A 14,846-nucleotide genomic window follows, 5' to 3' on the forward strand; every position below is an offset into this window, starting at 1 on the left:
CCTTCTCTTTCTTTTCCTCTTTCCTTCCTTCGTTCCTTCTCTCTACCCTCTCTCTCTCTCTCTTTCCTTCCCCCTTTCCTCCTTCTGCGACCCAACTCTAGTGAAAAGAGGTTTAAACTTTAAACCCCTTCTCTCTTCTCTTTCCTCCCCCCCAGGGAAGGGGAGGGGAGGCTTTTGAAGATGCCTTCCCCTTCTTACATCTCTTCCGGTGATGTCAGGGGGCAGTGCATATGCTAATGAGCTATTATGCTAATAGCCTAGTAACTCATTAGCATATCATATGCTAATGAGCTCCTGCAGCTCTTTTTCTACGAAAAGACCCCTGGGTATAATGTTCCTGAGAAATAAAGAAAGTTGCTGAGAACTTTGATAATAGGATAAAACAGATCCACAAATACTGAAATATGATGCCTTTTCTAATAACAGTGGTAGGCCATTCAGGTAACAAAGGATATCAAATTCCAAAGGAAAATGTGATTTTGTAGTGATTGAGGATAAAATAATCCTGTGCAGACTAAGCAGAAGCAAGTAACTCCTCATCTAAGAGTTTCTTTGCCCAACGTTCTTTGTTTCAGTTCTGAGTACACTATGCACTAAATATGTGCCTGAACAAAAGAAATGCAAAACTAAACTGGGCTTCTGTTGCAAGTTTAGAGCAGATGGTTTATGATGGCGAGATGTTGATGTATAATAGATTCATATAGTAACATTATAACGTCTAATTTTGGTATATGATTTTAGTTCTAATAGTATGTTCTATTTATTTATTTTTGTAAATTATTTGTCTTATCTCTCTCCCCCAAAAAATCAGTGGATAAAATAAAAACAAATGTAAACACGCAAACATTGACAGCTACAAGTATAACCTATGAACTCAACTTTAAAACACTGTTTAAAACACTGTTATTAGAAAATCGAGATGATTATGAGAACCAAGCTGTTTATTTTAGAGATATTTCAAAAGCCTGTTTAAATAATTCAGCCTTGCTGTGGCATCATAAAACCATCAAAGCAGGCCCTACCTCACTTTCTCAGGAAAGCCATTCCACATTCCAAAGCACCACCACAGAAAAGGTTTAACCACCTGGGTAGTCAGACTTCTCTGAACTTGTCTGCAGCTGGAAACAAATAATAGACCTTGATTGGCAGAACATATTTTTTATTGGGGAGCATACAGGGAGAGAGCCTCAGGCTATGATTGGTTTTGAAGATAAGAACCAACACTTTGAACTGTGTCTGAAAACAGATAGGTAGCTTGTGAGAGATACTGACAAAATAGGTGTAATGTGGATATTTTACTGGCTCCAACCTCCAACTGAGCCAGGATATTTTGCACCACCTGAAGCTTCCATGTAGTGTTCAAGAGTAGCTCCACCTATAACACATTACAGCACTCTGGTCTAAAGATTGCTGTGGCATGGATCAGCGTGGCCAGGTTATCCCGAGAGCTTTCAGGGTAGGGCAAGGGGCAGACATAGCATTCTGTGTTACATCACATAGGGCTGTCAGCTCTGAGTGGGGAAATACCTGAAAATTTGTGGTGGAGCCCGGGGAGGGACCTCAGCAGAGTACAATGCCTTATAGTGGACCCTCCAAAGCAGCCATTTTTCCCCCCAGGGGAACTGATCTCTGTCAACTATAATAGTGAGAGATCTGCAGCAAGCACCTGGCTGGCAACCCTAATCATGGCCAGGTGAAAACCTGGATGGGATGCCATCGCATCAGCTGACACTCTGGAAAACTCTATGGTATTACACCGTATTTGTGTTTTCTGCCCCCAGATATGATGTTGATGTGTCACATGGTGTCATTTACTCCCCCTGTTTTTCCCACCAGCCTGGAGACAAAAATGGGTGGCAGGGAACAGCAACTACTGGGAGAATGCTTACCAGAAGTAGGAGATGGCATGCCTGTCCCTACTTGAAATCTGAAGTGGTACATCCCACCTCAGAATTTTAAAAACTAATTCCTCCATGCATGTAGAGAAGGTCTGATAGACCTGCTGGGAGAACAGAATGCTGCTCTGAGTTTCTTGGAGGAAGGGTGCATAACAAAGACCAAATCTTGCCTGATGTTCTGAATCGGGAGATGTAATTTCAGTAACTATTTGGAATGTTACGTTTGTATTATGATTTGATCATGATGTTCCTCCCCCCCCCCCCCCCAGGAGGTATCACATTTTTTCTTGACTAAGGAATGAATACTAGCAGCGCATGCAGGGAGGGCGGGGTATAAGTTAAATTAATTAAATAAATAAATAAAGCAGTGCAATTGTAAATAGAGGTACTTTTCAGGAGCTTGAAATCAGCCCTATATTACCAGTCAGTTTTGCAGATTTATTTTTAGATGACTCAGATAATAAACATGAAATATTTTGAGCTAATTGAGATAAACCACATTTTAAATATGTTTATAATAAAAATGTAATACTGAATCAGATCACTGGTCCTTCAAGATCAATATTGTGTACTCTGACAGGCAGTGGCTCTACAGGGTCACAGGTAGAAGTCTTCCATGTCACTTATTGGTGTAGTGGTTAAGTGCGCGGACTCTAATCTGGGAGAACTGGGTTTGATCCCCCACTCCTCCACTTGCACCTGGCTGGATGACCTTGGGCAAGCCATAGTTCTGATAAGAACTGTCCTTGAAAAAGAGCCGTTTCTGTCAAGAGCTCTCTCAGCCCCACCTACCTCACAGGGTGTCTGTTGTGGGGAGAGGAAGGGGAAGGAGTTTGTAAGCCACTCTGAGACACCTTCAGGTAGTGAAGGGCGGGGTATAAATCCAGTCTCTTCTCTTCTCTTTTTCTATTACCTGATCCTTCTGGGTGTATTTCTACCAGTCAATATCAAGGGAAAAGCATACAGCTAAGATATGGTAGCTCAGGTTCATATTTAAAGAAGCAAATAGTGACATAAGATAGCAGTCTTTTGTTTTGTTATCTCTGTAGTCTGGTCATGGAAATGAATTAGAATTTTGTAAACCAAAGGACTCAAGGTTTACTTGAGCTACTTCTGTTCATAAGCAAAAAACACTAAACACTTTTTTGCATCTGTGATATTATATCTTGTTGACAGATGGTGCACTGAAAAATCAGGAGCATGGTAACCAACAAACTTATCCATTATTTATGAGGTGGATTTGGGGACATTTTAATGAAATCTATATATGGGGAAAATGAGACCTTAGGAGTTCAGCCAGACACAGACTGTGATATTAAGAAACTGAAATCTATAACCCTTCTGCTACCAGGGATGAAGATCCTTTGCTGAATAAAGGACTCATTATTCAGCAAAGGTACAGTAGCAGATGCAGTTAGACGATAGTTGTCACTCCAAATGTAGAGCAATACAATGGAAGCCCTCAGCGTATCTATGTGAATAGATTTAGACCACCATGTATGAATGCAAACTGTAATACCTGCCCCCGAAAGCTCAGTTTCCAGTTAGTGTCAATCAGTGCATATTGTTCCATGACAGGAGCTTTGTACATAAAGAAGGCCACCTTTACAAAGAGCCACAGGTCCTTCCTACACAAATCTTCCCCAGCAACCAATGCAGCCCAAAGCAGACCGAACATAGGTAGGGTCTCCAAGGGTCTTGAATCTCAACAGCTTGAAAATGTACTATTCTGAACATGTTTTAAAGAAGTTGTAATTGGAAGCACTGAGCGGATTTTGTTTTCTATAGAATGATTGAGAGTGATGTTATAGTATAGGTGATACAGAATCGTTCACAATAGTCTGCACTCAAATCAAATGTACAGTTCAATGCAGTTACTACAACTGTTCCTTTCATTGAATAGCTGAGGCTGAATCAGTACATTCAGACATTACAAAGAAACAGAAATGTGTTGTTCATAAAAGATGACACAACTCTAGCTTGTTACTGGCTTGTTACAAAACAGTCCTCCTCTTCATCATGCATTGAGCATGACTGAGGGCTTCCTGGTTTTGGAAATCTTCAGTCCCGCTCCAGTTTGTCATGACATCAGAATGCAGGTACTTGTACACATTTTTATCCCCCCAGACTGGGAATTCTAAAGCAAGATTAAATCATGACCGATTTCCCACAGCCGCTGCTCTGCCCTAGCTCTTTCCTTTCCCCCGATTGTATGCGTCAATTTCCCACTATTTGCTGCGCGGCCACAGTTTGACTTGCAGCTTCGCCCGATTTCCCATGTGTCTTCTCAATCCTGTTTTTTGAGGATCCAGAAGACGCAGGTGAAATTGGGTGAAGCTGCGGGTCAAAACGCGGCTGCGCAGCAAATAGTGGGAAATTGATGCATACAATTGGGGGGAAAGGGAAGAGTGAGGGCAGAGCAGTGGCTTGTGAGAATTGGTCCATAACTCCATTTGTAATTTCGGGGGGATACCTCATTGAAATCAAAGCCTTGCATTTCAAACTCTATGATACGCTTCAGACTTGTTCAGATAAATCCAATGATTCATACAGCAAGCTATGCTCCTTTGGTGGTCTTCAGTTGAAGCTGGGGACGGGACCTGTCAAGCGAAGCACTAATTACAATCTATCTTATTTGCTGTGCTTTGTTCACAGAATAATTGTTTACCTGCCCAGGGCTGAAGGTATGAGCAGCATGGCTCAATATACATTTCACCCTCTCTGTAGAGTAATATTTTAAATTATATCATTTTACCTTCCTACACATTATTTATCAGCCTTTAGACTATGCATTCTCTATTCTTTGTTGCTGCTCTTTTAATCTGAGCGCCCCTCAGCTGTGGTTAAGCATGACATTTTGACTTCTGTTTAAAGAGGAGAAAATATTGGTAGTATGTTGGGTATGTGAAGCTGACTTATATGTGATCAGACCACTCGTCTATCAAGGTCAATGCTGTCTATTCTGACAGCACTCTGAGGTCTCAGGTGGAGGTCTTTCACATCAGTTTCTACCAGATCCTTTTAAATGGATATATTGGGGATTACTAAGCAGATGCAGTACCACTGAGCCACAGCCCCCCTCCCCCAATGCTGGTAGTCTCAGGACGGTATTTAGTAAAACCAAGCAGACACTGAAGGGTTAAAAATCCTCTACCATTTCTGTATGGCTCTGATGTGCATTGTGGCTGCAGGTGCCTGGAATTTATTGCTCAAGCTCAGGGTGACCAGTTTTCTGGGAGGTACTTTATGTCCAAATTTTGCACATATGCAGAGGGATTGTTCCGGTTTTGGGGGGGGGGGTTAACTAATTTTGAAATTCACTTCAAGCAATTTTTCATGTAGTGTGTAAAGGCTATAGCTTAGGAAAGAATGTTTATTGCCTCTGTTATATGAATGAAATTGATTGCATGGTTCACTGGATCCCACCCTACAGATATAGAACAAGGTAGAACATAGATAAATTGTTTATGCCGGTTGTACTGTTTCCTCAGATGGCTTTCAATATGTCCAATATGGGTATTTCAAATAGTGAATTCCTGTGCAGTAACACTTGAGCAATGTAAGTTAACTGCCCCTTATGAGTTGCCGTATTTTGGCAAAGTACAAATAAAAGGATGCCATACTCTTGAGTCTAACTTCACAATTTATTTACAGTCAGTCAAGTCATTGTCTATTTTTCCAAAATGTAGCTCCAGTATAAGAATCGTCCTTCAGAGAACTAAGTGACAAGATTTTGGCATGCACAGTGTCTTGTAGCATATAAAATGTGTGTAATTCTGCTGACAGCATAACATTTTAGCAATGTAATGAATGTAAAATATTTCCTATGCTAGATTTACAGTGTAATAATAACACTGTCAGCAGTGTTAAGTGGACTATGAGGAAGTCAAATACTCCATGTTTTTAGACATGCTTAGGGCATTTTCTCATGCTTTTTGCATTTGTATCTGAAAAGTGTATATGGATCCTATATTAGCTAACATGCACCCTGGATTTTAGCATTCACATATGAACAGGTATCATGCAAGAGGGGCTCGAAGTGTAAAACTGTTAAGTGTAAAAATTCTCTTAGAATATCAACTTTCATTAGAAGTTTTCCAGTTTAAAAAAAGTAGCAAAATCTTTCCTTTACCACAATATTGTATCAACCACTTTGGGCTGATCAGGTTTAAATTTACTTCCATGGAACTGCTGCCATAGAAAAAAAATATATATCAGATCTGTGGATAAAAGAGATGTGTGAGACTACTTGATGAATAAAAAAACTGATACTATTCCAGCCTTTACACCATTATATAGTAGTTTATGTTAGTGTCTCTTTACATGTTATCAATCTTGACCTCTAATAATTTCTTGTGTTCCTAAACAATTTGGACTGAATGCTCCTAAAATTCAGTCATGACGAAGTCTCCAATTATAACCATTTTTACTATGGAGCAAATCCCATTAACTTGCATTAAATTTCCACTGCATTAAATTTCCACTGACAGAATCAGTACAGATGATCTTTCCTGCTTCTGCAGCCCAAAATGTTCTTGGGAGATAGAAGATGTTCTTCTCTTCTTCTTCTTCTTGGGAGACATTTAGGGAAGTATGAGGGGCTTAGAAATCTGTAGTGCAAGGGAGGAATTGGTGCAAATCACCTCCCCTTCCATTTATGAACTCTTCCATGGGCCCAACTCATTGACCTTAGTTGGATTTATGTGTGATTACATTTGTAGGATCAGGCTCTCATCCCATGGTACTTGGGATGGTACTTCTTGTGATTATTTTCCCTGAATTAGTTTCAATGATGACTTAGTTACAATTAACTGTGGCTGGATTAGAGCCTACATATATTTTTCAAATCATACACTGTATTCACTGGAATTCAAAAGTCTTCCATTGTTCATACTTTTAGTACATTAATGTATCATTATTTTTTGTCAACTTTTTAAATGTAGAACTATGCTGATCTTATTGCTGGGGCTAATGTCGGACAAGCAGGATTCTGGAAATGTCCTCCAGTTGATTATCAATGCATATAAGGTATGATAACAGTAATGATATTGTTTTAAATGTGACTTTTGGGATTTAATGAAAACAAATTCATTTGGTTATATTCCACTTTTGTGTATGAACCATTTGTTGTGCACAGATATCAAGTGAAGAAACCATGCAGTGAAAAGTTTTAAGATGGAAAAAGAATTTAACGTAAAAGAAAGCGAGCCACTATTACTGATGAACATTTTTTTTCTTGCTCTAGCTACATGATGTTAACAAGTCTATATATCTATTTTAGTGTTTTTACTAGGCAGAATGCAGGTAGTTAATCAGGACTTTGATAGTATTTGTATAGATGAGTAGAAGATTGGTGCTGTCTTTCAACCATCGTTGCTGATACAGCACAGTTTGATTTAGTCTTTGTTTCATAGGAGCAGGGCTCTAGTCGGGGGGGAGCTCTCAGGTACGGAGCTCCGGAAGAGAACCTCTAGGGGGCGGGGCGGTCACGTGGTGAAGCCCCGCCCCCTTCTTTACCCCGCCCTCTGCTTCGATCCTCATTCCGTTTGGGAATGAGGATGAAGCAGGGGGGTAAGTAGCCGGGCCTTCTGACACACTTCCGGTGATGTCAGGGGGTGTGGCCTTCTGTCACTTCCGGTGATGTCAGGGGGCGTGGCATATGCAAATAAGTTATGCTAATGAGTTATGCTAATGAGCTCCGGCAGCTCTTTTTCTACAACAAGACCCCTGCATAGGAGTTTAAGAATAAGTGAGCAGTGGTACAATCCTAAGAGTTACATCCATCTAAATCCTTCTGTCCTTCCATCCATCGATCTACCTATTTAACTGGAAAATTTATATGCTGCCTCTCATCTATTGATCTTCCTCTTCATTTGGAAAATTTATATGTTGCTTCTGCAGAGAACCTGCTCAAGGTGGCTTAGAAGGGTTTAACTCTCCATAGGAGAGCATTCTAGATGGGTTAAACAACCCTGCGGCCTAGAGACAAAATCTGAGAGGTACTGAAGGTCTTCCATGTTGAAGAAAGGACTAAAGGGGCAGAAGGCACCCCACACACACACACACACACAAGACTGTAGGATGGCTGTAGTATGACTATTGCACTACAGCTGATAAGATAGTAGGATGGAAGTAATAAATTATCTGTCAACAAACTGTTCCTACCCTTTGTTTCATTCTCCCAGATCTGCCTGCTAAAAAACAAAGGGAGATTTACAGCTTTCCGTCCCTTCTACATTAAAGCAGCGAGAGTAATAAACTTTGCAAAGGCTGCCCAAGGGTTTTTTGATCCCTAGGTAAACTGTGACTTTGCCAAATCAACATACATATGCACAGACATAATGCAACATCAACCAGCTCATTCCTACGGCTACGATCCTAATCATGCTTACCTGGGAATCAATCCCACTGTATGTAGTCTGTGTCCCGGCTTGGGGACCCTGCCCCTGAATGTACCACTGATGGCTCAGACAGCCATAGCATCTTTAGGGCTGAAGCCCCACCTGGAAGCAGGGGAGAAAGAGCAAGGCAAGCTGCAGTCCAAAGAAGCATGCCCGGGACATTCGCCCCAAGCCAATCATGCCCACCACACAAAACAGCACGGAAGCAGGTTTTCGTGCCAGTTTGTTGTAGTGGTTAAGTGCATGGGCTCTAATCTGGGAGAACCGGGTTTGATTCCCCACTCCTCCACTTGCATCTGGCTGGATGACCTTGGGCAAGCCGTAGTTCTGATAAGAGCTGTTCTTGAAAAAGAGCAGTTTCTGTCAGAGCTCTCTCAGCCCCACCTACCTCACAGGGTGTCTGTTGTGGGGAGGGGAAGGGAGAGGAATTTGTAAGCTGCTCTGAGACTCCCTTGGGTAGTGAGGGGCGGGGGATAAATCCAATCTCTTCTCTTCTTCTCTTCTTCAGGTCTCAGTGGCTGAGCCCACCTGCCAGCAACCCTGTGGTTGAGACTGGCAGTATCTCTGCCCTTCTTGGGCTTGCACTGGCCGAGGAGGAGGCAGGGTATGGGTGGAGGAGGCCTGCACTGGGAACCCAACCTCCCCTATTAGACATGCCCCACAGAGCCCCATGTCACAGGGCATTGGATGAGCCCAGAGTTGTCCTGCCCCCAAGGGCTCCTTTAAAAGGCAGGGCCCAGGGCAGCCTAGGAGGAAGGGCCACACTTCTACCTCCCTGGACAGGAAGAGTTATAGACAAAGGAGAGAGGGGCCTGGTTGAGTTGAAGCCCTCCTCCCCCATGTCCTATGACCTGCCTCAGAAGGACTCTGGAGGGCACAGGAACCCTAGACTCTGACCCTAGGAAATCATGGCCTAACAGTGGGACTTTTGCGTAGGCATGGTAGACATGCATAGGAGGAGTACTGGTTTGGTTTCCACTTTGCCCTGCTCCCTTGGACCTTTAGGGCTTCCTGTGACCCCCGGACTCTTTTGGCACCCCAACCCCCAGCTCTGGAGCACAGGCAATCACCTAAGTTGTTGTGGACAGGACAGCACACTTCAGTAACTCTCTATAGAAATAAATGTTTTATACTTAAGCCTAGCAGGAACCTATTAGCATAATAGGCCACACCCAGCAACAGAAACTCATTAGCATATTAGGCCACACACCCATGCCTTCCCTTGACTTGCTTAGGCGCCCCGCGGCTGCGGGGAACCCGGGCAAGCCAGCCTTTGGAGGGGAGGGGATGCAGTTTAAACTGCCTTCCCTTGGCTTGCCCAGGCGCCCCACAGCTGTGGGGAGCCCAGGCAAGCCGGCCCTTGGACAGGCCGGGGAAGGCACAGGGAGGCATTTAAATGCCTCCCCGATCCTTCCAGGGCCCCCCCTGGCCTGCCCGCCTTGGAGTTGCCGGGGGGGTCACTCTCCAGGCCTTCCCTCTGTAGTGGGTGTGGCCAACTCTGAAGCCAGCCGGAACTCCATTCCTGTGTGTTCCTGCCCAAAAATAGCCCTGTATTTACCCAGCTTTCCATTTTGTTTCAAACTCTTAAGCAGTGGAGTGTTCCAGACTTCCAGCATCAGTTTTCTTTGAGAATGTGATGGCAGGAACCATGACCCTCCCTCAAGTCCTTTTCTTCTGTCTAAAATGGAACTGATAGTCTGTGTCACCAAAACCTCAGGAAACTGCCAGATGGCAGGAATGTTCATTGAGGAGATAGATGTCACCTACTAAAGAGAGTGGTTGAAATGGTCTGAACTCGGGCAATCGAAGGAAATTCATTAACTTTGGCCCAGTTAAGTTGACCTGCCTGTGAATGGTGCCCAGCAGCACCCCAGACATCTGACCCCTTATGAAATTATGAGCTTCCCATTTTCCACCTGGAATGGAACCTGTTGACCAACTGGGCTCTAGGATTCAAATAATTTATTAAAAGGGCATCCTGGCTGTTGTTCTCTGTTCTTTTTCTGACCATCACTGGAAGAGCAAGTAGGAGGCGGAATTCTGGTGTTTATCCCATTAGCATCAAGGTGTTCAAGATTTAGACTAGGAAATGTGTATATCGAATGTCTTTTATCTTGAATAAGAGCTGCTACACCTTTTTCAGTGGCCAGGTCTCCCCTTAAACTGTTCAAAAGTCATGATCACTTAAAATGATCACTGTGAAAATGCAAAACATTTTAATCCCACTGAAAAAGATGGAAAACGTCTGTACGTACAACAGAGAGCAGAGCAGCATAAGAGTCTACAAATTGCTTCAAGCACCTGATAATGGCCCGGACTACTGAGAGCTATCATGGGCTTCCAGATAAAGATTGCTTGACCCGCCCACACACACTAACTCTAGACTTAACTAGGGTTGCCAGCTCTGGGTTGGGAAGTACCTGGAAATTTTGGGGTTGGAGCCTGGGGAGGTCAAGGTTTGGGGAGGGGAGGGACCTAAGCAGTGTACAATGCCATACAGTCCATGCTCCAAAGCAGCCATTTTGTTAAGGGGAACTGATCTTTATTATCTGGAGATCAATGGTAATAGCAGGAGATCACCAGGCCCCACCTGGAGGTTGGCAACCCTAGACTCAACCAACACATCAGCCAATGTGTTGTAATGGTTCCAGTTAAAGACTAGGATCTAGAAGACCCAGGTTTGAATCCCCACTCTGCCGTGGAAGCTTACTGGGTGATCTTGGGCTACCACATGGCCTAGCCTAATTTACAGGGTTGTTGTGAGGATAAAGTGGAGAAGAAGAGAACAATGTAAACCTTTTTTCGGTCCCCAGTGAGGAGGAAGGCAAGTTATTAATGAAGCTAATAAGAAATCATAAGAAAAAATGCAGAAATCCTGACCAAGGGTAGCAAATTGGGCAATTTTATATCAATATTCTCCTTCATTTCACTAAAGTCCAAATAGAAATATGTTATGATACTTTTCTCCCCCATTCCACCCCCACTTCCCCCAGAGTATTGCCTGCCCTACATAATTCAGTAACATGATCTAAGGAAAAAAACTTTACCATTTTTCCTTCTCCTTCTCCCTTTTTTTTACGAAAAGGAACTATAATAATAATTTACCCTCTAGAGGATAATCATGCCGAAGTTTCTTAAGTAGGTAGGGCTTTCCACTTGAAAACTGTGGCACAAATCCAAGGTATTATTATTCACAGATGTGCTAGCTTTTAAATTCTTCGGAGGAAGTAAGCATATGAGGGAACTCTGAGCTGTCAAAATATTTGTTGTAAGATGTTCTCATATTCCCTTCTAACGTGACTCACAGCCTTCAGCGAACGTGTCAGTACGTGCCTTGAGAGGTTAAAAGCTGTAAAAATCCTAAACGAATGTTTTGTGTCTTCAGAGCCCTCATTTCAATCAAAGTCAATGTGAGAGTAAGGCTGGAAAAACAAGACTCTTTTAAATAAATGTGGGAAGAGATTCATTCTTCAGCAGTGGTCCCTTCAGTAGCTGAGTTAATGTATAAGGATGAAGAGGAATAAGTTAAACTGAAAACCAAAGCCTTCCATGTTGTTCATTCAAGAACTCTTTCAGCTATAAACAGCCCCCAGGAATGCTGACATGGTTACTGAGCAACATTTTCCTGCTATCTGATAACTTTACATCCAGGAAGCCAGAAAAATTCCAGTGCCTTCTCCATGGGCCCACTAAGGCTACTCAGAACGAACACATTTACATTCAAAATTGGTTTTGTGGCCTTTCTCACCATAAAGATTTTTTAAAAAATCTTAGGATAGTAGTCCCCCAGTGACCAAGCTATGATCTCTTTGAAAAGCCAAAGTGAGGACTTATTGTAGCAGCAAAGCAGAATAATCCCAATTAAAGGTATTTTTTTTAAAAATGATATTACAACCAGTGTTTAATTTTCCCAATGAAAGGTGCCTTCCTGCCCACAGTCCCCTGAATCTTGTAAAAGTCTCTTATTCCTAATTCATATAAGTGTTGTGGGTACATGAGGCTATCTAGACATTTATTATCTATTACATTTTTATACCACCCTTCCTACGAGGAGCTCAGACCACCCGTCACTGGGCTTTTCCGCATTCTCTTTTTACTCATTGTTAAGTTCCTGTTTTTTTTGGGGGGGGGGGTTGCTCCCTCTAGTGGCCGATTCAAAAATAAAACAGACTTATTTCCAGTTTATCTCCCTGCAGATTTAAATTGCAGGTAGATAAGCTTGAAATAAACCTGTTTTATGTCAAAACTCCACTAGAGGGATAAAACATATGCAAACAGGGGGAAAACCCAGGAAACAAGAATTTAACAACAGGTAAAATGAGAATGCAAAAAAGTCCATTGTTTTACCCTCCTCCATTTTATCCTCATAACAATCCTGTGAGGTAGGTTAGGCTGAGAGAGAGTCACTGAGCAGATAAATGGGACCATGTAATCATTATAGTTAATTCAAAACATTGCCTCAGCATAAGAATCCGCAAAATCAGGCCATGTATGGATAGTGTTTTTCTACAACCTTGGGGGGAAACCCAGGTTTTCAGAAAAATGGGAAACGCAAAAGAAAACTCTAAAAAATAGATATTGCTTCTATTATTTTATAAACTGCCCAGTGTTTACATATTTTAAGGAAAGAAAGCCACCAAGCTTTCACAAAACTACAGTGTGAGATCTCGGTGGCCATTTTGGGAGGTACTTGGGAGCTGCCAAGTAACGCCCAAAATGGCCACCGAGATCTCACACTGTAGTTGCCAAAGTTTCCAAGCTTCAGTTCGTGTCACTGTGGCAGAAGGGGAGAAATACACAGACTGACAAAAGGGGAAACATAAGGGGAAGGAAAGGTGAAGCTGGAAGGGAGAGGAGCAAAACAAGGGGAAGGTGAGGGAGGGGAACAGAAAAGGTTGGTGACGGAAGGAGGGATAGGTCAAGTAAAGAAAAAGAAAAATATAAGTAGGTAGGTGGGAGGGAGAGAAGGAAGGAAGGAGGGAAGGAAGGAGGGAGAGGGAAAAGGGAAATAGTCTGCAGGTACTGCCAGATTAGGCAAAGAAGAAAAGCTAAAAGAGAGTGGAGATATGAGATTCCTTTCCTCTCCTTGAGTCCTTGGTGCTCTCCCCTTGTACTATAACATTAGCAGTGTGCTTCGCTGATTTCATTTTGCATTCCAGGATAAATAGTTAAGAGGGTAACTGCAGATTGTCTTAAAGGTACCATTGGATTCTAAATTTGTCAGACCAACTACGAAGCATTAAATTCCCAGTGATATTTTGCCAACTATTGTGTCTTTAAGGCAATCCGATCTGAAATCGAGCTGGAAATGTTGGGAGATACGGATGGTCTAAATCTTGCTTTTACTGCAATCTGTACCGATGGCACTGTGTTTCCACACCAAAAGAAATGTTCTCATGTTAAAGTGGGAGAAGCAGTAAGTAAATTATATTGTCATATGTTTCCACACCATTTCTTATTATGAATAATTACAGGTAGATTCTATAAATGTGCCTCCTACAAAGGAGCTACATAAGCAATGACTTATCAAGCCAATCAAAGAAAAACATATTCTGTGTTATTCTGATCTGTTGAAGGATGGTCCTGTCCCATAGAATCTGCTTCCCACAACCTGCTCTCTGTGCCCCCATCTTCAGAGGTGAGATGGATGGCAGTTAGCTATGCTGGGGATTATTAGGATGGGAATTGAAAACAAATCAACCGGTATTGTAATGCTCCTGTATAAATCTATGGTGTGGCCTCATTTGGAATACTGTGTACAATTCTGGTGACTGTACCTCAAAAAAGATACTTAAGCACTGGAAAAGGTGCAGAAAAGGGCAACTAAAATGTCTAAGGGAATGGAACACCTTCCCTATGAAGAAAGGTTAAAGAGGTTAAGGCTTTCTAGTTTGGAAAAATGACAATCAAGGGGTGACATGATAGATGTTTACAAAATTATGCATGGGATAGAGAAGGTAGAGAAAGAAGTACCTTTTTTCCTTTCTCACAATGCAAGAACTCGTGGGCACTCAATGAAATTAATGAGCAGTAGGCTGAGAACAGAAAAAAGGAAGTACTTCTTCACCCAAAGAGGAATTAACATGTGGAATTCACTGCCACTGGAAGTAGTGACAGCTACAAGCATAGACAGCTTCAAGAGGGGATGGGATAAACATATGGAACAGAGATCCACCAGTGGCTATTAATCATGAGGTATAGATGGAACACTATGTCTGCGGCAGTGAGGTTCTGTATTCTTGGTGCTTAGGGAGCAACAGTGACAGGGCTTCTGGAGTTGTAGCCCCGCTGGTGGACCTCCTGATGGCACCTGGTATTTTTGGCGACTATGAGACACAGAATGTTGGACTGGATGGGCCATTGGCCTGATCCAGCATGGCTTCTCTTATGTCCTTATGTTCTACATACAAGGTATTTTTAGTGGTGGCACTTTGCTTTGGAAATGGTTTCCCTCTTGAGGCTTGTCTAGTGCCTACCACAGTTTGAGACACCAAGCTAAAATATTTCTTTTTACCTAGACTTTTAATGAAATAGTTTTATCTTATCC

The 14,846-nt window shown here is 42.4% G+C and overlaps 1 protein-coding gene across 1 annotated transcript in view; it reads left to right on the forward strand.

Moving 5' to 3' along the window:
- The window catches only part of ITGB6 (integrin subunit beta 6), a 99,858-nt gene that overhangs the window by 62,481 nt on the left and 22,531 nt on the right, over window positions 1-14,846 (forward strand). The window contains 3 exon segments of the mRNA XM_015429640.1: window positions 6,842-6,876; window positions 6,878-6,926; window positions 13,581-13,715. Coding sequence (XP_015285126.1) covers window positions 6,842-6,876; window positions 6,878-6,926; window positions 13,581-13,715 — 219 coding nt within the window.

This window comes from Gekko japonicus, unplaced genomic scaffold, assembly GCF_001447785.1.
Source record: "Gekko japonicus isolate JY-2015 unplaced genomic scaffold, Gekko_japonicus_V1.1 scaffold590, whole genome shotgun sequence".
In the NCBI taxonomy this organism is placed as follows: Eukaryota; Metazoa; Chordata; class Lepidosauria; order Squamata; family Gekkonidae; genus Gekko; species Gekko japonicus.